A 22,909-nucleotide genomic window follows, 5' to 3' on the forward strand; every position below is an offset into this window, starting at 1 on the left:
CTGTGCCTTGTGCAGATGTTGGGAGCTGCTTTGTTCTTGGTTATTCAAACACCATTCCAATGATTCTGCTCCGTCTATGAAATGGCTGCAGCCTCACAGGCAAAGTGAAATGGTCTCCTCCACTAGGCATGCTCAGTAGAGGGAGCCCTACCACCTGATCCATTCACACCCAGACACACACACACACACACTGTGATGGATCTTTTTCTAAACCCTTCTGTGGCTTTCTGGAAGGTAATCAGCACCCATCCAAGTAGAGTTAGTTTTTTTTAGCCTAGTTTCTCTATTTTTGAGTCGCACAAGCATTTCCTGCAGTGGAACCATAGCTAGGGGGGTACTCAAAAAAGCACAACTGCTTGCAGGTCTTCAGAGCAGGAAGTGGTAAGGGAGCGTGGACAAGTTCTAATTCAGCCTTTGCAGATATGGATTGACTACATCTCCCAGCATCCCCAGCAGGGCTGCAGATTGTTGACCTAGAAATACAAGGACTGGGTGTGTTCACCTTTGGGAAGACAAGGCTGTGTGTAGAACAGAAGAAGATGACACCTGCAAGATGGTTTTATTTAATGTTTGTACTGCAGTAACCCCCCCCCCCCTTCCATTAATACTTAAAATCATTTCCCTGACCAACTGCTGCTAAGGCTGAAGGTTTCCAGACTCTAAAATTGCCTGGTTTTGCCACCACTTGCCTTGATGAGTTTAAAGGCATTTAAAGTTTTGGTTGCCATGCCTGAATAATACTTACTCATATTGCTTTGGCTATCCAGTTGTAGATACACTACAACTCCCATGATGCTTTAAGAGCAAATATTAGTGACTAGCCCTCTACACAAGGCCTCCTTTATAAAACTTTCTTTTTTTCTTTTAGAAACTAGTGAGTGTATACATTTGTAAAAGAAAAGATAAGCAAGTTTTGGTGAGACCTTGAGATATTGCTGAGCAAACATAAGGGATGCTGGGAGTTGTAGTACAATAAGTTGTGCAGCCCTCTATTGCACCATACATGTTGCCAGTTTTAGTTCAAAACCCAGTAATCTTGAAATCCTCAGGCATTTGCTATAAAAAGAAGTGATGACCTATTCATTTATTTTAAATATTGGGTTGATGGAACACTATACGGTGACATTGGATGTTATCCTGCAGATCTCATCTCTTGGATGTACATGAATTTGCAGATAACCAGAGAGGTTCTGTTATGTGGTTAGTGTGATATGAAGTTAGGGTCTTAAATGACAGGGAAAGTTAAACTAAAGAAGTAGGCTAGAAATGTTGTACAATATGTTTTGGGCTTCTGTACCATCCCAAGGCAACCACAGCCCTTTAGCAGTAAAGATCTGTGTCTCCAAAGATGCCCCAGTAGCTCCCCATCTTCTTTTCTGCTGATTTACTGCACATGCTCTGTGCTGCTGTCGCTTACTGAGCTTAGGGACCCACTCACAATATACAGTACACATAGAATAGAAATGTCACAATAATACAGATAATTACTACATGGCAGCACAGAAACCAATGCAATTAGCATCAGAATTTAATAATCATCCCTGTAGCATCATCTTATATTACAGACAAACCTCATTTTCTGCTTAATAATTTGTGATGACCCCTAAGCTGAGCTTCTCAACAGCTGCTCAGAGCCCACTGAGCATGTGAGTGTCACAGACACTTTCCAAGATGGTGACCCCCTGTGACAAGTTTAAATTCCTGGCTCATTGCTGCTATTGACAAGCTGAAACTTTAGGCTGGTGCAGTAAGTTCAGTATATAAAACATGGCCGTTTTAGCCATATTCAATTTTTGGGTTTAGCTCTCCTTTAAAATTTTACCTAATGAAAGATTGGAGAATACCGAGCAACTTTCCAATAGGATACTCTTACACATTTTGAAGTTCAAAAAAGTTGTTTGAAAATCTAATTGCTGTTGATGGCAAGCTGTAAGTCAGCCCTCTTGTGTTTCTTCAAATGTTTTGGAATCAGCTGCTTCTTGCTACATTGTTTCAAAAGAGCAGAGAATCAAGAAGAGCAGACAAATAGACGCTGCTTTCCAGAGCACTTTTATGAGCCGCTTAGAAGAGGTAGAGGCACTGGGTAATATGGATATTTCCAAGATGTGAAGAGGGACTTCTTCACAAAAGTATGGTGGGTAGAACTGTAGGACAGACTCTGAGGTTGGAATGGAGCCTAAGGAAGCTCCTCCTCACAGAGAGAGTTATAGATGCATGGAATGGCCTTCTAGCATGTGTGGTAGGGGCTGTATAGTGCAGGAAGTCTTGTGATCTAAATACTTTATTGTACTAGTATCCAATGATAATTCAGTTAAACATTGCTAAATTAATCCATTGAATTGTTGATGCTTCCAGTGCAGATAACAGAAGGGATAAACGACCCTAGAATTTTGCTTGTGTCCTCCTCATCCTTCTTCATTCCTGGTCAGTTGAGCGCATGGCTCTTGTGACTGCAGCTAAGGAGCCCATCAGAAATGGTTAGAGCTGGTCCTGCAGTTCCACTGGTAGATAGCAGCATATGTATTTATGGGGAGGAGAGGACTTGCTTGTTTATCATGTCAAGAAGTTGGGGTGGGAGGGGGGAGAGAAGAATTAAAGGAACATAAGGGCTGCTTTGCATTGTTGCTGTGGAATGGAAATGGTAGGTCACCGAGTGTGTAAACAATACAGTGCAGACATGGCCGCATGTGAGCATGCTCCGGAAAATGCCTGTAGGGGGAGGTGGTTGGGCAAAGATGATCTAATTCATCGCAATCCTTGAAAAAGACCCGGCTTCATGCTAATGACCGAGGAGGAACAACACTACAGGGACTTCCAGTGTAGGCCTCAGCCTGAAAGTGTCCTACCTAGTGCTGCTCTCATATCCTTTGTGTAGATCAAACTGTGGCTGGGGGTGCTTGGGCCTGTAAGCCCTTTGTTTGACTGCATGGATTTGTCTGTAGATACTGGTGTGTGTACGTGTGTGTTCCCTCTGAGGATCCCCCAGTCTATTGAACTGCAACTCCTTCCCTTCAGTTGTGCTTGATGTCTATGGAAGCTGGCGCCTGCAGCTTTGGGGTCTTCTCTGAGCTTGGGCTGTTGTCTCTTAATGCAGCCTTCATGTGTATACTTGCACTCAGGATTGTCTCTCTCAGCCTGCGTGTGGGACTGAGACACTCAACTGGCTTCCAAACAAATCAACAACTCCTTCCCCCAAATCCTGCCCCCCTTCCCCTTTACCTACGCTGTGTGCACTGCTGCCTTTGCTGTTGACTTAAGTTTTCATCAGACTGGGGCTACAACAAAAATTAGGCCCGTGTAATTCACACATTCTAGAAATATTCCCAACTAGCAGCTGCAGAATAGAATCATATACAGCCTTAAGGCCACAATCTTGTTATAGAAGGGACTAAAAATATATGCAGGGCATAGGAATAAAAAAAGTTTTGTAGAGCTTTGGCCCCAAACTGTTGGACATCCCCACTCAGGGCCCAAAGCAGTGGATGGGAAGAGTCCAGTCTGAAGGCCGCTTTGGGGTGATTGCTAATTTGTGCCCCAATGTTTCTATGTATCTGTAACCTTGTTATGAACTAAGGGGGCCCAGCTTGAAGGTCAGTTAGGGGGAGATTTTGGTGAGTGCTTATTTGTGTCCTGGGTACCCCTGGAACTATAGTATGGTGACTTACACCAAAGTTTCTATATACCTGTAACCTTGTTATGAGCTAAGGGGTCCCAGCCTGAAGGCCAGTTAGGGGTAGATTTGGGGTGAGTGCTTATTTGTGCCCTGGGTACCCCTGGAACTATAGTATGGTGACTTACCCCAAAGTTTCTATATACCTGTAACCTTGTTATGAGCTAAGGGGGCCCAGCCTGAAGGCCAGTTAAGGGTAGATTTGGGGTGAGTGCTTATTTGTGCCCTGGGTACCCCTGGAACTATAGTATGGTGACTTACCCCAAAGTTTCTATATACCTGTAACCTTGTTATGAGCTAAGGGGGCCCAGCCTGAAGGCCAGTTAGGGGGAGATTTGGGGTGAGTGCTTATTTGTGCCATGGGTACCTCTGGAACTATAGCAGGGTGACTTTTTTTACCCCAAAGTTTCTATATATCTGTAACCTGGTTATGAACTCAGGGGGCCCAGCTTGAAGGCCAGTTAGGGGGAGATTTGGGGTGAGTGGTTATTTGTGCCTTGGGTACTTCTGGAACTATAGCAGGGTGGGGTGACTGTTACCCCGATTGTTTCTATATATCTGTAACCTGGTTATGAGCTGGTGGGGAGGGGGGCTGATCAAATGTTGGATTATAACTAGTTACAGTGGTTAGTTAGCAGAACTGTCTCTGGGTTACAGGCATCGATCTGTGAATTTAATGACATTTTTTAAGCCAACCATGTCTACAGCTGTTGGGCATGTTATTAGTTAGTGTGATGGTCTTCCAAAGGGGTTTCTTCTGTATGTTTGTCCCAAACGCATCGATACAACATGACATTTGAGGCAAGGCAGCAGATTAAACTTTGATGATCGTTTCCTACCAATGTTTCTGTTTGGGTTTGTTGAATGATACCGTTGCCCTCCCTTTAATCCTGTCAGTTCTTTGGGGGAATGTGGGCACCTCCTGGGATTGCTACAGAGCAGACAACTCACATTTAAAAGGTGCTGCTAATTGTGACACAAGATAAACATTTTGCCTTCAGCAGCTGTCTGGCTTCCAATGAGATTGATGTGCAAAGGACACGGCTCCATGCTTGCTACAATCCTTCCCAGCTTGTACTACATTGTTTCCTTGCTTTATCTACTCAATTAAGAGCGTTAGTTGGAAAACAAAAGCACCTTAATGTAGAGTTCTCCCCCCCCTTGGCCGTGGAGCAAGGTTTGAGCTTTGAGCCTGACAGCCGAGAAGGCTTTTGCTAATCATCGAGTGAGTGGAATGAAGGAGGGACGGCAGTAGGAGGAAGGTACAAGGGACTCTTATTATGAAAGCAGACAGTGCCGTGCGGTTGGCTTTTGTTGGGTCTGCTGCTATTAGTCGACATTTTCCTGGGAGGGTGCAATGCAGCCCTGCCAATCACACTGCAAATGGGTGACTGCTTGGAAGAGACAGACAGAGCAGAAGAAAACTTTTGGTTTTTTGGGGGGAGACTGAAGGTATTGCTTCATGAAAGAGAAAGTTGCAAGTCTAACTCAAGAGGCTTTGGGTGGAAGGGAGGGGAAGGCTAATGCTTTTAGTCAGCTGACCCATATGGTTGGAAATCAATGACTCCTGTGCTCTTTGTATGTGTTTTCTCCAACAGTCTGTGCCACTAGCGCGTGCTCCCTGTCTGCGGAACGTAAAGGGTAGTGCCATGTTTAGAAATGACTTGAGCTTCAAATGGTGCCCCAGAAAGCTGGTCGTCCCAGGTTATGGGGAGCACATTGGTGCTGTAGGAGACCAGTCTAGATGTTGCTTCACAAAAAAACAGGTTTTTCTGTGTGCTTGGGATCAGTTTGAATCTTTGGACTTCACTGCCGTTCAGAGAGCTCAGTAAATGTGGGCTGTGTAGGGTATGTGCAGCTTGGAGGTATTTGAGGAGGATTTGCATGTCCCTTGGCTTTTGGTTGATTTCACAGCAGCTTTGACTCCTCTAGATTGCTCAGTACATTGGCTTCTCTAGGTGGCATATGTGAAGGCCTCGCATTGGCCAGGGCTGCTGTTTCTATTTAGTGATGTCGCTGTTTAGAATTCGGCAATAGCATTGCATCTGCAGACAATAACCCAGCAATCAAAATCTAGCAAAGCTGTGGAAAGCTTCTGGTACTGCTTACATCACATAGCCAGAACCAAAGCCGGAGCTCACTGAACAATTTTTTTTATCATTAGCAAACACTACTCATCAATTTTATTTCATTTATGTGATAGTGTGACGGAGCAGCAGCACTTATCAAGCTACAGATAGAAGATTGAGATATAGAAAACAGAATCTTGACGCATCTTCCTTTTTTAATGTGCGGTTGTTTTATTTAGAGGAAAGCACAGACTGACGTTCTTTTCTTCTGTTTGATGGTTCTTGATGCTTCGACCCAGTTGGTTGTGTCTGAATCAAGCTGATCTGTATTCTCTCCAGATGATAGGGCAGGGAAACTTGCCCTTTAATATGACCTTGTTTCCAATCTGGATGTCTATGCATGAGTTCCTTAGGTTACAATTTTAACTAAATAAGGAATAGATTAGTCTTGGGTCTGCATACAATATAAACAGTGGTGGTGTGCAAAGCTAGTAGGAGATGATGGCCTTGACCTATTTCCTATAAGGTTATGACCGCTTCATCGTCCTCCTTCTTTGGCCGAAGTTATATGGATCTGCTCATGTTTTTGATCCCATAACCATTGGTAAGTGTTCTCCCAGGCTGAAAGGGGACATGGAAACCTGGTGGACCCATTAAGTCTACTCTCCAGTTCAGCACAATGGGGATGACCTTATGTATTTTGTCCCATTTTGAATCCGTTACAGTCTGGATTTGGCCATGTTTCTGAATACCGACCACTATTGCAATAATATGAACTAGCAGAAAGGTCATGTACGTGTTTTCTTTTGTGTCACAGGCAATAGATGGTCTGTTCTCCTTTAATATTTTAGGTCGATTTGTACATTCCCTTATCAAAGAAAGCGCAGATGCTTGAAAAGCTTGATATCATTTTATCAGGGGCACATATTAATGCGGAGTGCTCAACTCACTGATACACACTTTTTGTAGTGTCAGGTGCTGAACTGGAAGACCCACTCCTGTCGCTGGGTCATAACAATATGCAAGAGGGAAACCAGCAGCACACTGTGTTAAATTGCAAAAGTGCACCAAAAATGTATTAAGCCCACATCATACAAATAGGCAACGTTTCGGACCTACCAGGCCCTTTGTCAAGGGCTTGATAAAGGGCCTGGTAGGCCCGAAACGTTGCCTATTTGTATGATGTGGGCTTAATACATTTTTGGTGCACTTTTGCAATTTAACCCCTCTTTATTATATCAACTACATGAGGGATACTGGGTTAGTATCCAAATTATAGAAGTTTCATTGCTTTTTTCCTCTTACAAAGTCTTTTTGGAGAAAAACGTGTTTGAGAATTATGCAAGCTTCTTGTTGGTTTCTGAGCATTTGCCTCTCCCTGCCAGGGGCCTGGGCAAGTTCTGAAAAGCCAGCTTCAGGACCTAAGATTCTGTTAAATAGTAATCATGTATCTCCAACCACTGAAACATTACGTATTTTTTGAGATCACCAAGAGAGCGTGACCAACCCTAAAGAAACCAATTGTTTGCCGAAGCGCCGTCCTGGCAGCCTAACCGGCTTTAATGAAGAAAAGATATTTCATATGACGTTCATTTTGCTAGGTTCTGTAAACTCTCGAATCTCCTTACTGTTTGCCCTCTGAATTGGATTTGCTTGCCTTGGCTCCGCTCCACTCTACATTAGCTTGGGGTAGCAAGGCCAATCAGTTTTGCATGCCATGCTGCCGAATTACAGGCGCTACATTTTTGGCTTTACCCAGTCTCTTTTAGGAAGGTGATAGTACAGAAGCAGAGCAGAGAGTTGCCCTTCTGCTGTTCAAGGATGGACTCTGTGTGACTTTTATTTGTTTGGCATCTGCTGTGTGATATAGTTATTATACGTAAACAAGATGAGAATTTTTACGTCATTTTACTAATTTTTTCCATGATGGTGTTGAATGTCCTAATTTTTAGGCCATGTCTTGCCATGGTTTCCACATCTTCGATCGAGATCATTATACAATCATTTATCGAATCCATTCATCCCTATAGACAGGCTCTATGTATGTTCTTTTGTAGATGGAATAGGATGCTCTGTTCTAACTGATAACCATTTTATCCTACAGCGAGTAGACCCAAGCCAAACAGAGTCCAGGAACGACTTATTTCTGAAGACAGACTTGTTGAAAGCAATCGCCAACAGCCAAGAGGAAGGTAAGCATCTCCATTCTGATAGGTAACAATATGGAGTCCACAGTCATGGAATGTTGTGCTGATGTTGTGTTGATTGTGCTGATCTTTTATTTTGCAGTATCTGAAGACATGGCTGGTGATGAAAACCTGCCGGCGAAGCAGGTTGGTGAAACCAATGGATCTTGTGAAAATGAGTCCAAGGATCACAGTTTATTGCCGCTTGCTGCCCAAGATAGCACAAAGCTCCCACACCAAGACTCTGTTTTTAAAGCTTTTCGAGTGGCAGAGAATGGGGTGTGTGACAGGGACACGGATGATGTCAGACAGCACCCTTTAAAAACAACTAACCCCACACAGACATCAGTAACAGGAAGTAATGGGTACATTTTAAACAAACCTGCCATTTTGGAGCAGCCATTAAGGACTTCAAGCTTGTCGCCTTTAAGTGGCCATGCTGCTAAAACTCTACCTGTGGCTGCCAGCAAACTCAAAGCAGCTTCTAATGTCTATGTCCCTCCTGCCCCGTCTCCTGTCCCTCCCAACCCTGGGGATCCCGGCCGGGTTGAGAACACGAAGCAACAGGACAGTGCTTTACCTGATCTGAAAGTTCACCGTGCGCGAAAAACTCTACCGAAAACAGGCGGCAGTTCGGTAAGTGAGATCGAATTTGGTGGCTAATTAGCTGCAATAGTATTCAGAGCAGAGACAATATGGGGACAATGTGCCCAATTTAAAAATAAGGTCCCACCTGAAACATACAGTATGTAAATTCTAATATTTTATCTTGTATTATGTACCCATTTAATGAGTTAAGGAGGTTTCTGGCCCAAGGTTGGAACTTCAAGGGGGGCCCTGGCCCAAGGTTGGTCCTTCAAGGTGGGCCCTGGCCCAAGGTTGGTCCTTCAAGGGGGGCCCTGGCCCAAGGTTGGTCCTTCAAGGGGGGCCCTGGTTCAAGATTGGTCCTTCAAGGGGGGCCCTGGCCCAAGGTTGGTCCTTCAAGGGGGGCCCTGGCCCAAGGTTGGTCCTTCAAGGGGGGCCCTGGCCCAAGGTTGGTCCTTCAAGGGGGGCTCTGGCCCAAGGTTGGTCCTTCAAGGGGGGCCCTGGCCCAAGGTTGGTCCTTCAAGGGGGGCCCTGGCCCAAGGTTGGTCCTTCAAGGGGGGCCCTGGCCCAAGGTTGGTCCTTCAAGGGGGGCCCTGGCCCAAGGTTGGTCCTTCAAGGGGGGCCCTGGCCCAAGGTTGGTCCTTCAAGGGGGGCCCTGGCCCAAGGTTGGTCCTTCAAGGGGGACCCTGGCCCAAGGTTGGTCCTTCAAGGGGTTTTGCTCTTAAAATGTTTGATAACCACTTTAAAGGGATTTGGTCTTTCCTGCTGCACATCCCCAACCTGTAAAGCCAAGCAAGTATTCTGCCATGATACAGATTTATCAAAAGTTGGTAACCATAATCCTTGAAGCCTACAGATGGCATTTTATATTAAGAAAAGGCAGGTACCAAAAAGGCACCTAGTGAAGAATAAATTGCACTTTTACACATGAATATTACCCTTTAAATCACTGTGCCAAGAACATTTCCACATTAGTTTTGTTGGGTTGAGCAAGGTTGTTTTAAAACTGAATAGGGCACAACGTCAACACTTCCTTTAGACTCCTATGCCAGCACTCATTGTTTCTATATATGTGAAGTTGTGAAGTAATGTCATCTCTGCTTACTCATTTTAGCAGAGATGTCATTGTATTGCATAGAAACAATGGGTGCCAGGAGTCTAAAGGAAGTCTTGAAAACCCCTCTACTACTCTGGTAAGCCACAATAAGGGAGGCAAATAGTCTGTAGTTGGCATCTGATTACCAACTCCCTTGGCTCTGCTGTAAAACCCAGTGGGTGAGCTCTAGCCTATAGGGTAGTCTACAAAAATGGTTTTAGGCGCCATACTGGGGTTCCTTCCCAGGATTCCTTCTGGTGTGTTAAACTAAACAATGGGTAAATGTTGATTAAAACGGAGACTGAAAGTGATATTGACTTCTGCTTTCCCTGATATGTATATTTCTTTCTGCCTGCTGACTGCATCAACTTCCTCCTGGCTCTAGGTTTTAAAACCAAACCCTCATGTCAAGGAAAATTCAATTATCTGGTATCTCTGGATGTCTAAGGGTTCAGTTTCTTACAAATTGTTAAACTGTGCAGCAGCTGCCTGACATTGAACTGCAAATTCTCCAACTGTTATGTCTTAGGGGAGAGAGAGAAACAACCTAAAGTTTATACTCTTAATGTGTAGTTATGCCATTCTCGTACCGCCTGAGCTGCCGTGCGTAGCTTGCTCCGTGCCAAGTTAGGTGTTCTGGGTAAGAGGAGTATGTAACCTGTTGAGAAAGTTGAGTCTTCTCTAATCAGGGCCACCTTGGCAGTCAGAAGTGGGAACATTGGAGCAATATGAATCTTTCTATGCCCACCAAAGAGGACGAAAGAAAAAATCTGGCTTTGGCCAAACTTAGAGGGTAGCAGGGTGTAGTAGTATATTACAAAAGGGAGATTATGTTGAAGGATACTGTTAGAGGTGCATCACTCAAGACTGGGCCCTGATATTTGGTTTATCCCTATCTGTGTTATCTCCTTTAAAGCCTGTACATAAAGAGCCCAAAGAACCATCCGAACAGGATGAAACCAAGGAAGAGAGCGCCCCCAAAAATGGTTTCGACGATGAGATAGAGGAACCCCAGTCTCCCTCATCTGCCCCCCAACATCTGCTACCTCAGGGTCAAAACACGGTCACCTCTGCGAAGTCGCTCTCAGGTAATGAGCCCTTTCTATTGCCTTCCTGTAACTAAACTTCCCCCAGGAATGTAGCACCATGGGCTGTTAAGATGTTAGTGCTCTAATAGAGCATTTTCTACTGGTTCTTCTTTCTCTTGGGATTCATCATTTGGTCCTTAACTGCTGACAAAAGGCCAATCTTTACTATTAGAGAGAGTGCTACCAGCAGCTATAAAATCCATTTCCCAAACCTGCTGTAAAACAGCTTTGCAGAGCTTTAGGCTAGAATCGCTAGAGGTAAAAAGATTCCGGGCAGCTCTGCAAAGGGGTGAAATGCAAAGGCCTTGTAGAACTGTCTGGTGATTTGTTGCAGCTGCACTGGTGTGTCGGAAGAAGAAACGGCGGATGGGCATGTACAGCCTTGTACCCAAGAAGAAGACCAAAGTGCTCAAGCAAAGAAGTGTGTTGGAGATGTTCCGAAACATCACCTATGCCTCTTCCAGTCCGAAGGTGGGCACATGCCACTTTATTTTCCCTACAGTGCAATGTGGGTTGGATTGTCAATTATTTTTTTTATTTGATGCAGAGTGAGAAAGATTCTGATGTTCCCCATGTTAACGGAGAAAGCTTGGAGATGGATTCAGAAGAAGAGGATTCAGAAGACATGGAAGAGGAGGACTACCACAGTTCAGAGACGCTAGTGTCAGAAAGCCAGGAAGAGCCCAGTGCTCCTAAAGAGGCCACCTTGGAAGCAGACAGCTCCAAGAAGGTACAGATGTTTCTATAGTCTCATTTTGCTCTTGACCCCATCTCCTTGGTTCTTCATAGCAACTAGAAGAGGTAGAGACCGTATTTAATCTCCCCTCTGTTTCTTTTATCTCCTTGGGAAACTGGCACCAATTATGGGCCAGATAGACTTATTAAACATACAAGCCCTTAGCTATTTTTTACCACTCTTGTCTCTGTGATCATGCAGGATGATGAGGTTGACTTTGAAGGAGATGAAAAAGTGGAGTCTGGGGATTCTGTGGAGGAGGAAGATGATGGAGAGGACTCTGATTTAGTGAGTAATCTCATATTCCACTTGAGACCAGAAACATTGTGGTAGGACCATCTCCAGGGTTGGAGGACCTCATATTTATAAAGAACATGCTCCAATTTGCAAAGTTGCTCTAAAGTTTTTTTTTATTAGCCATTTGACAGTTGTCCTTTAAAACTCCTGTTCAAGCACACCACACTTCCGTTCCAGAGCTCGGAATCGAGTTTAAAGAAGAAGCAAGAAACGAAGAAGAGCTTGGCCGAAAGCTCATGGATGAAAGTTTCTAGGAGGAGGAAGAGGAAGAACAAGGAAAATCCCAAACCGCTTCATGGTAAGGGCTCTGTTCCAGCTGCTAGGGGTTATGGGTAACTTTATGCAAATATTTCAAAGCTTATAACAAGAGTCATTTACTGTAGACCTAAAGCCGCACACATTCATCTTTTATTTCACGTTTCTCTAAAGGCAACATAACTAGGCGTACTTATAATTTCCCTCTTGTTCTTTATCTGCTTACTGGTGTGAGTTAACGGCCCAGCTTCAGCCTAGCATAATACTCCCTTGTTCTGCTTCCTTCTCTGTAAAGGGGAAGTAAAGAGTTGGGAATACGTGAGGGTGCTCTTAGAATCCCTTTGAAAGCCAAATTGTCTGGGTTGAAAATAACTGTGCGTCATTCTCTACAGCTTCATCAAGAGAGAATCTGGAAGCCAACATGGAATACACAGAAGTGTCCCTAGACTCCTTGGACCTGCGTGTTAAAAACATGCTATCTCCACAGTCTAATGGTGAGTGCGCCCAAAGGGCCCGAAGCAATGGCCATGTGAGCAGTAGGAAATAACTCATGGCATAGCTTTGTAACAATTAAAATTCTGGGACCTGCTTGAGTTTCCCCTCTCCAATAAAAGCTTCCATAAGCCTAATTTGTATCTAGGAGATTTTTTTTCTTTCTAATGGTCCTAAATATTTGTTTGTAGAAGAACAGTCTGCCGGTCCCCAAAAGTGCCACCTGAGTGTGCCTGCATAATTACATGCATGGTCCTTTTCTCCACATTGTGCCATTTGATTGCTTACCTCATTCAGCACAGAGCCCCCTGGTGGCCAATTTCCATGTTAGCAATTAATCCCTGTAATTGGTTGGGGATCTGTTTTCATTCCAACAAGAAGCAGATCTGTTTGTGATGGAGGGTTTAAAGTGGAACTAGAATTCTAAACAGCTAACATGCATGAATTACATATTTTCAAGATTGCATATAGTCGTCATTGCTTTTAAATGCAGACATTTAGAGATTTCGTTAATAATGGTCTTCCGACGTGCAGCCGTTTTTACAGACCTCTCTAATGGTTCAGAAACCATGGAAATGGATGGCCTTCAGGGGATCCCCCTCTGCAGCTGCCGGATGGAAACCCCCAAAGAAGAAGAAGTGTCTGCAAAGGCTGGCGACCATTGCATGGCCGTTGAGAGCACAGGCCAAGAGGTGAGGGAGATGGAAGTGGGAAATCCTGTCTGAAATTGTTTCTCACCAGCAGAGACCACTGGCAATGTCTAAATATCATTCTATTTAGTGATCACCTCCCTCCTTTCCACAGCTGGGTCGGTGTGCGAACAGGGTGGCAAAGTATGAGTTGATGAGGCCTTCTAACAAGGTGTGGCATTTGGTGCTGTGCGAGGATCACAGGGGCAAGATGGTCAAACACCAGTGTTGTCCTGGCTGCGGTTACTTCTGCACGGCAGTAAGTTGCTTAGGTGCCCTCACACTAATCTTGAGGTGTCTCTTTACAAGCATAGACATTTGCAGTCCGATACGACCAAACCTTTCAAAGAGCAGATGAACCAGACCCCCCCCCCCCTCTGCGCTCATACACGGCAGCTCCTTAGTGTTTATAGAACATTGTGAAATGCACTTTACAAACTCATTTTGTTGCCCATTTAGGGGACCTTCATGGAATGCCAGCCGGACAGCACAATCTCCCACAGATTTCACAAGGACTGTGCCACTCGGGTCAACAACTCTAGCTACTGCCCACACTGCGGGGAGGAGGCCTCCAAAGCAAAGGAAGTGACCATCGCAAAGGCAGATACCACGTCCACCATGTCTTTGGTGACCTACGAACAGGAGAAAGGCAGCATGACAGATGGCCAAGCAGACACTACAACGGAGAGGTAGCTGTACCTCCCTGTATATTATTCCCCAGTCAGTGGCAGTGTCATCTTAATAGGGATATAAAGGAATGCAGTTGACTGAGAGCTACGTTGGGTTGCACTAGTAGATAGCTTAAGCTTGCAGTCAATTCTTGACCTTGGTTCTTCTGACTGCTCAGTCTATGACCTATGGAATGGGAAGACCCCCCCCCCCAACTGTAAATGTATAGGCTTATTGGCTTTATTAGAGCATTTGAAAGTATGTGCATATTATGAAATGTTATACAAGTGCCAGAAGTGGGGTTTATAGTTTAGATTTAATTTCATCTGACTGCTCAGTCTATGACCTATGGAATGGGAAGACCCCCCCCCCCAACTGTAAATGTATAGGCTTATTGGCTTTATTAGAGCATTTGAAAGTATGTGCATATTATGAAATGTTATACAAGTGCCAGAAGTGGGGTTTATAGTTTAGATTTAATTTCATATAACCCCAAGCTTGAATATAAATTCTGATCGGGGAAGGGGTGTATGAGCCAAGGCGCTGATGCCAATCTAACTATTTGCATTGTTTTTCCATAGTGAGGTCACAGGTCAAAAGACACTAGAGGAGAATAAACATGAAGCACCACCTTCCCACCCTGGAGGAACTCCTGAGCCCATAGAGACCCCCAGTTTAGGGAAACCTCCTGCTCTCTCTCAGGGGCCTGTCAAGGAGACCTTGGAAAGTGCTCTACTTGCTTTGGACTCTGAAAAGTAAGTTTAGGGGGTGATCTGCTTCTTAGGGACACCTTGATTCACTACATGCCACTTCTCAATGTTACAAATAGAGAATTTAATCCAGTTATTTGGTCCATTGCAGTGAATGTGTGCATAGACACTAATCAGGTCTCCTTATACCCTTATATTGTTGGGCATTTTTCATATTATACACTGTGTGTACATTTGTCTTTTCGCATAATTTCTATGGACAATACTACCGAATGGATTTCATAAAGGTTTGTTCCCCCCCCCCCCACAAAGTACATTCTAACAATGTGAACTGGAAACATTTCAAAATAATCCAATTTAAAGACTTGCCATAAACTCATGAATTAAAGGGGACATATAGCATACATTTTCACAATGCGTCAAACCATGTAAAATAATTTAAAATAAAAGTAATAGTTTTTATTTTAATACCTTTGGGTCAAAAACGTCTGTATTAGAAAACTGTGCTCACCCCTTTGCAACTTCCTGTCCAGCAGTCTCCAGTATCAGGCTTTAAAGCCGTCTGCACCATACATGGGCCGATAGAAGCTGCCGACAGACCGAGTCGGCAGCTTATTGGCCCGTGTATGGGGCCCCCCGACAGGTTTTACCGATCGAGATCTGGCCGAAAGTCGACCAGATCTCAATCAGATTTTTGGCGACATTGGCGATAGTTACAGAGCAGCAGCCAATGAGGGAGGAGTGGGCGTGTTTGTGATGTCACACTCAGTCATTCTTTACAGACATCAGATCACCCTTTCCCTGAACTGCTCCTTTCTATCCCTCTCTGTTCTGTTTCCCCCCTCCCTGTACTGTTCATTTCTCTCCCTCTCTGCCCTGTTCATTTAACCCCCTCTCTGCCCTGTTCATCTAACCCCTCTGCCCTGTTAGTTGTCCATCCTCCTCCCCCTTCCCTTCACTGCTTGTTCCCCTCCCTTACCCTGCTATGACTGGGAAAAAAATAAAAGCAAACTGCTGTATAAATAACGCATAATCTGCAACTAAAAGTATTTTATTCTTTTCTGGGAGTGTATCAGGAGTTAGTGTTAATACCATAGTCATTTTTTTTACACCGTATTATGTTGTATACAAAAAACAACATCTTTTGGGTTTTCCTTTGTAACTCACTGCATCAGCTGCATTTATTCCCTTGTAACTCCTTGCACCTAAACATAAATTGCCCCAATAACAGCTGCATTTTTACCTTGTAACTCCCTGAACCTGATCATAAATTGTTCCAGAACAGCTGTATTTATTCCCTTGCAACTCCCAGCACCTGATCATAAATTGTTTCAGAACAGCTGCATTTATTCCCTTGCAACTCCCTTCACCTTACCATAAACTGTTCTAAAAGAACAGCTGCATTTTTCTTTGCAAGTCCCATCACCTGATAAAAAATAGTTCTAGAACTGCTGCATGTATTCCCTTGCAACTCCCTGTGCCTGACCATAAACTGTTCGACGACAGCTGCATTTTTATCCCTTGCAACTCCCAGCACCTGGTCATAAAATGTCCAAAACAGCTGCATATATTCCCTTGCAACTCCCTGCACCTGATCGCAAATGCTTCCAGAACTGCTGAATTTATTCCGTTGCAACTCCCTGCACTGATCATATATCAATATGCAGGAAAACAAACCTACAGCTGCTGTTCTGGAATATCCTAACAGTAAATACTAAAGTACACTTTGTATAACTTTTATAATGTAATAGAGGCAGAGAGTTGCACAATGTATAACAATGCATTATGGACTATAGATTAGGTCCAGATGGGCATGTATATTTGTGAATAATGCTTATTTGCAGTGGAACACAGGGGCATACTGTTGTACTTTAAATAAAAGAAAAAATGCTACTACATTTTGTATTAACCTTCACAATTATTGCTTTATTTTGAGCATTTAAGGTATATTGTTATAAGTGAATGATCAGGCAGCAGCATAAGACCGTTATGTGCAGGCTGGGAACATACAGGATAGAGGGTGGGAGGGGGAGGGGTTTCCCTGCAGAGTTCAGCCTGTCAGTCAGTGCTGTGACCACTTTCTGTGGGAGATTGAAGAGACCCTCCTACTACTCAGTTCAGCTTAGCTTGTGACGTGTAAAGATCTCTCTGCAGGTCCGATATAATGACAGTTTTAGGAGGTAAAATGCTTTCAAAAAGTTTTTCTTTCTGCATCATTACATGTTTTGAGGAAGGATGAGTATATCTGAATATGAAGATCAAATGAAATGTCTCCTTTAAACAAAAAATATAAAATTTGCTCTCAATATAATTATTTATGTTTACTTTTGCTTCTGGATAACTCTGAGTATCACTCATGTATTATTAGGGATCATGTATCCCCTACTGTAAATGATAAGGATATTAGAAGTCACTGAGGGGTTGTTCTGTGACCATATAAAGGCACAAGGCTGCAGGCTGAGTTATACAGGAAAATCTGGGTATCACTCACGTATTATAAGGAATAATGTACTCCGTACTGTAAATGAAAAGGATATTAGAAGTCACTGCGGGGTTCTGTGGCCATATAAAGGCACAAGGCTGCAGGCTGAGTTATACAGGGAACTCTTACTATTTTAAGGGATAATATACTCCCTAATGTAAATAAGGATCACTGCCATGCATATATCACCCAAACCATAACAATCTCTCTATCCTATAGACCCAAGAAACTTCGTTTTCACCCAAAGCAGCTGTACTTTTCTGCTCGGCAAGGAGAGTTGCAGAAAGTTCTGATGATGCTGGGTAAGCCTTTGTTTAGTCTCTGGCTCCATAGGGTTTATATTACATAAGATTGTGTTTATTCGTCAGTTTTTTAGCATTCAGAGACATACCAGCGTGCTGGTTCCTGGGCACTATAGTTGCCAATTCATCTCTTCGGATGTTTTCTGATCAGTTTCTACTGGGTAAACGGTATTAGTCGTTAAACTACTGATGTGCGTCTCCTGTTAGTCCTGTAACTGCCCAGGGAAATGCTGAAGGCAGCAGAATTTGCTTTTCTTTCTGAAGCTGCCGAAATTGGTGGGGGGGGAGCACAACACGATTTTATTCCTGACATTGGTAAAAGCTGGCCAAACATTATTCCCAAGGAATTAATCTCCGAAGCGATGCAACTTTACGAAAACATTTCCTCTCCGGCTTTCAGAGCTGCCAGAATCACTGACCGAGCGTCATTTGGAACCACAGTAAAACCATGTGGGTTCTTATGTTGTCTACAACAACAGCTCTCCTAATAATGTGCTGCAAAATGTGTCCCCACTGATGCAAGAATGCCATGCAATCTTCCAGTGAAAGTAGAATGTCCTGTAGTTGTGATACTGTTAAATATGCTTACCACATGCACTGCAGTGCTACCCATCTTACCAAACCGAGCCAGGAAGCCCCATTTCAATGTGTATATATGGGTTTTGTATTGAGACAATCTGTTTCCCTTTCAGTGGATGGCATTGACCCCAACTACAAAATGGAGCAACATAGTCGGAGAACGCCACTTCATGCAGCAGCTGAGATGGGTTACACAGACATCTGCCACATGCTTATACAGGTGAGCAAGGGAGTCTGTGACTGAAGCAATGGGTGGGACTAGGAAGCTATGATGCTGGCTTACAGGGGATGAGGCAAGGAGTATCTAACTGAAGCAGCTGGCTAGACCAGAACACTAATAGTTAACAAGGGGGCAGGTCGTCTTTGATTTAAGCAGTGGGTGGGTCTAAAACACTGATGGCAGATTTCATGGATAGGGCAGCTTAGTTTAAGATTTGTGTTACTTTCTTATATGGAAAAGGTAATGTTGCATCACTTTATCATCAAAAGTATTTCCTGTGTTTAGGCTGGAGCCAACCTAGACAGCTGCTCAGAGGATCAACGAACCCCCCTGATGGAGGCATCTGAAAATAATCATCTAGATACTGTGAAATACCTAGTGAAGGCAGGGGCCCTGCTTGACCCCAAGGTAAAGACGAATGCACCGTTGGGAAATAATCTCCACTGCAAACACATTCCTCTTATAATTGGTAGGAAGTGCCATGTATCTCTACCCTCTGCTCTAGACCTAAAATTTATCATCTTGGGGTCTTTCTTTTTAAGGAGAACTAAAGCCTAACTAAAGAAGTAGCTGCTGGCTTTTGTACCAGCACAAGGCAACCTTGGGCAACCCTTTAGCAGGGAAGATTTGTGCCCCCAATGATGTCCCAGTAGCTCCCCATCTTCTTTTCTGCTGATTCATTGCACATGTTCTGTGCTGCTGTCACGTACTGAGCTTAGGGACCCAGTCACAAAATACAGTATATATAGAATATAAATGTCACGATATAAGGCTGATTAGTAATTAATTTCTTTTTATGATAAGGTAAGTAGGGACCTCGATTCTGGGATGGCAGTGGATGTGACTTTGCTTAGACTTTGCTAAAGCATTTGATACAGTGCCACACAAAAGGTTACTGGTTAAATTAAGGAATGTTGGCCTGGAACATAGTATTTGTACCTGGATAGAGAACTGGCTAAAAGAGTGGTGGTAAATGGAACATTTACTAATTGGACCAGTGTTGTTAGTGGTGTTAGGGCTCTGTACTAGGTCCCTTGCTTTTCAACTTGTTTATTTGACCTGGAGGTGGGCATTGAAAGTACTGTTTCTATTTTTGCAGATGATACTAAATTGAGCAGAACTATAGTTTCCATGCAGGATGCTGCCACTTGCACCTGCAGGGTGATTTGTCTAAGTTGGGAAACTGGGCAGCAAACTGGAAAATGAGGTTCAATGTTGATAAATGCAGGTTATGCACTTTGGCAGGAATAATATAAATGCAAGTTATACACTAAATGGCAGTGTGTTGGGAGTTTCCTTAAATGAGAAGGATCTAGGGGTTTTTGTAGATAACAAGTTGTCTAATTCTCAGCATTGTCATTCTGTGGCTACTAAAGCAAATAAAGTTCTGTCTTGCATAAAAAAGGGCATTAACTCAAGGGATGAAAACATAATTATGCATCTTTATAGGTCCCTGGTAAGGCATCATCTGGAGTATGCAGTGCAGTTTTGGACTCCAGTCCTTAAGAGGGATATAAATGAGCTGGAGTGCAGAGACTAAGTGCAACTAAACTGATTGGAGGGATTGAAGACTTAAATTATGAGGGTAGACTGTCAAGGTTCGGGTTTTTTTCGCTGGGAAAAAAAAGGCGGTTGCGAAGGGACATAATTACACTTTACAAGTACATTAGAGGACATTATAGACAAATAGCAGGGGACCTTTTTACCCATAAAGTGGATCACCGTACCAGAGGCCACCCCTTTAGACTAGAAGAAAAGAACTTTCATTTGAAGCAACGTAGGGGGTTCTTCACAGTCAGGACAGTGAGGTTGTGGAATGCACTTCCGGGTGATGTTGTGATGGCTGATTCAGTTAATGCCTTTAAGAGGGGCTTAGATGATTTCTTGGACAGACATAATATCAAACGCTATTGTGATACTAAACTCTATAGTTAGTATAGATATGGGTATATATGATTTGTGAAAGTATGGAGAGGTGTCTGTATGGATGCTGGGTTTTCATTTGGAGGGGTTGAACTTGATAGATGTTGTCTTTTGTATGTATATAATACAGATAATTATTACATGGCAGCACAGAAACCAGTGCAATTAGCATCAGAATTTAATAATCAGCCCTGTAGCATCATCTTATATTACAAGCCAACCTCATTTTCTGCTGGATAATTTATGATGACCCCTAAGCTTAGCTTTTCAACAGCTGCTCAGAGCCCACTGAGTAAGTGAGTGTCGCAGATACTTTCCAAGATGGTTACCCTCTGTGACAAGTTTGAAGTCCTGGAATATGGCATTTTTAACCATATCTATTTGTAGGGTTTAGTTCTCCTTTAATCTTTAACTTCCTTGTAATTATATTTACCTCCCCACTTCCATTTTGTCTCTTATTCCCCAGGATTCAGAGGGCTCCACTTGTCTGCATCTGGCAGCCAAGAAGGGTCATTACGAGGTGGTGAAATATCTCCTCTCCTCTGAGAGAACAGATGTCAACTGTCAGGTGAGTCTTTAAAAGGAATCCAAAAGTTACCCTGACTGCCCAATATATCGCTCATGATAGGTGAGGAGTATGGTTGATCCAGTGAATCGGTGCCTGAACCTAGTATCCTAACCTGTCTTGTGCTTCTCCTTAAGGATGATGGAGGCTGGACCCCAATGATCTGGGCTACTGAGTACAAACATGTGGAAATAGTCAAACTGTTACATTTCGCCCATGCAGACGTCAATATCCGTGATAATGTAAGTTGTGTGTGTGTATATATATATATCTATATATATATCTATATATATATATATCTATATATATATATATATATATATATATATATATATATATATAGATGTATATATATGTATTATATAGTGTATATATATGTATATATATATGTGTATATATATAGATGTTATATATTATATTATATATATATATATATATAGATGTGTATATATAATAGATGTATATATATATTAGATGTATATATATATATAGATGTATATATATTATATATATATATATATATATATATATATATATATATATATATATATATATATATATATATATATATATATATATATATATATATATATATATATATATATATATTATATATATATATGAATAAATATGTGTAGGTGTTTTGCATAACATTCCTTGTGCCTATCACAGGAGGAGAACATTTGCCTGCACTGGGCTGCCTTTGCCGGCTCTGTTGAGATTGCGGAAATCCTCTTGGCTTCCAAATGTGACCTTCGAGCTGTGAATATCCATGGGGACTCCCCACTCCATATTGCCGCCCGTGAGAACCGTTACAATTGTGTCGTGTGAGTGATGAGCACTTTTTTCCAGTTTGCTGTTACTGCCATAGTGTGTCCTAAACTGGGCATCCCATGAACTGCATATTAACAATTTATTTGTATCAGTGGGAGCAGCCATGTTTGCTGAGACATGGTGCCCTCATCCTGATGCAGCAGCACCCAGTTTTTGTTCAGGATTTTGTGAGCCATAAGTGAGGCTTGTTGAGTGCTCTTTACTTTACAAGTGAAGCCATCTTATCCTTAATTGGACAGTGTCCCTTGAAATGAATGGCTGTTTGTCTCATGCCCCAATTAGGCTGGACGCTTGTCTGGACATGGCCTCTTGGTCTCCGGTTTTCTTACTGCCCCTGCATTGTGTGCCTGTGATGTATAACACTGTATATCCTAAGGTTGGATAAATAAATGTATACACCAATAACAAGGGTACGCTCTGTTAAGCAGGCTTGTTATACATTGCTCCCGCTCTGCCCCGGTCCAATTAGGCTCTGTGCTCTAATCCCTCCAGTCGCTCTTCTCCTTTAAGAAAGTTTCCCTTCTACAAATTGTTCTCTGCGGCTCATTAACCTTGTGCCGATAATTATGCCAACACTTTTTTTTCCTTCTCCTCTTTGTTCAGGCTCTTTCTCGCTCACGGCTCAGAAGTAGGATTGAAAAACAAAGAGGGAGAGACGCCACTGGAATGCTCGGCTCCAAACTCCACCGTTTGGACTGCTCTTAATGAGTGCCAGGCTTTGCAGGAGAAACCCACGCTGCAGGAGATAGTGGTGGACAGGTAGGGCAGCAGAAGCATGGTTGGGTGTTAGCTGCAGCAGGAGCTTATCATGGCAGTATCTGCAGTATGGTGGAATTGTAACTCCCATACAATGTATGTTTACAACAGGGATATATCCCGTGGATATGAGAATATTCCCATTCCCTGTGTAAACGCCGAAGACTCTGAACCGTGTCCCACCAACTACAAATATGTCTCTCAGAACTGTGTGACCTCCCCCCTGAACATAGACAGAAACATTACCCATCTACAGGTGAGAGGGACCTATTGCTGTGCCAGGAGCTGTGCCAGCAGTTGGTTTTACCAGACTGATTTTGTTCTCTTGCACTTTCAGTACTGTGTGTGCATCGACGACTGTTCATCTAGTAACTGTATGTGCAACCAGCTGAGCATGAGATGCTGGTATGACAAGGTAAGCTCTTTTTTTTGCTCCAGTCCTGAGGTCAAGACATGTGGGCAGCCATTTTGGTTCATATATGAGTTTCCAATCTTTCCAACTCTCCTTCAGAACGGACGTTTGTTACCGGAATTTAATATGGTGGAGCCTCCGCTTATCTTTGAATGTAACCATGCCTGCTCCTGCTGGCGAAACTGTCGCAATCGTGTTGTTCAAAATGGCTTGAAGTGAGTGTGGCGACCTTTCCTTCACAATTCACTTCTTTCCTTGTGTAACCTTTCCACAGTAACACACCCTAATACTTTT

General features: G+C 43.2%; 1 protein-coding gene across 4 annotated transcripts in view; it reads left to right on the plus strand.

Moving 5' to 3' along the window:
- Window positions 1–22,909, plus strand: part of ehmt1.S (euchromatic histone-lysine N-methyltransferase 1 S homeolog) — a 45,264-nt gene that overhangs the window by 15,515 nt on the left and 6,840 nt on the right. For 2 of the 4 annotated variants that reach the window (XM_018232548.2, XM_018232549.2), the window contains 22 exons: window positions 7,844–7,931; window positions 8,029–8,561; window positions 10,523–10,694; window positions 11,029–11,165; window positions 11,242–11,424; window positions 11,632–11,718; window positions 11,884–12,025; window positions 12,375–12,476; window positions 13,009–13,166; window positions 13,279–13,422; window positions 13,623–13,852; window positions 14,414–14,587; window positions 17,244–17,326; window positions 18,019–18,125; window positions 18,411–18,533; window positions 20,515–20,616; window positions 20,751–20,855; window positions 21,286–21,440; window positions 22,051–22,206; window positions 22,315–22,459; window positions 22,541–22,618; window positions 22,715–22,830. In XM_018232548.2, coding sequence (XP_018088037.1) covers window positions 7,844–7,931; window positions 8,029–8,561; window positions 10,523–10,694; window positions 11,029–11,165; window positions 11,242–11,424; window positions 11,632–11,718; window positions 11,884–12,025; window positions 12,375–12,476; window positions 13,009–13,166; window positions 13,279–13,422; window positions 13,623–13,852; window positions 14,414–14,587; window positions 17,244–17,326; window positions 18,019–18,125; window positions 18,411–18,533; window positions 20,515–20,616; window positions 20,751–20,855; window positions 21,286–21,440; window positions 22,051–22,206; window positions 22,315–22,459; window positions 22,541–22,618; window positions 22,715–22,830 — 3,320 coding nt within the window. Of the gene's footprint in view, window positions 1–5,003; window positions 5,123–7,843; window positions 7,932–8,028; window positions 8,562–10,522; window positions 10,695–11,028; window positions 11,166–11,241; window positions 11,425–11,631; window positions 11,719–11,883; window positions 12,026–12,374; window positions 12,477–13,008; window positions 13,167–13,278; window positions 13,423–13,622; window positions 13,853–14,413; window positions 14,588–17,243; window positions 17,327–18,018; window positions 18,126–18,410; window positions 18,534–20,514; window positions 20,617–20,750; window positions 20,856–21,285; window positions 21,441–22,050; window positions 22,207–22,314; window positions 22,460–22,540; window positions 22,619–22,714; window positions 22,831–22,909 lie in introns of those variants that run through there. The other 2 variants (XM_018232545.2, XM_018232546.2) reach the window with 2 other exon arrangements.

This window comes from Xenopus laevis, chromosome 8S (assembly GCF_017654675.1).
Source record: "Xenopus laevis strain J_2021 chromosome 8S, Xenopus_laevis_v10.1, whole genome shotgun sequence".
Lineage (NCBI taxonomy): Eukaryota > Metazoa > Chordata > Amphibia > Anura > Pipidae > Xenopus > Xenopus laevis.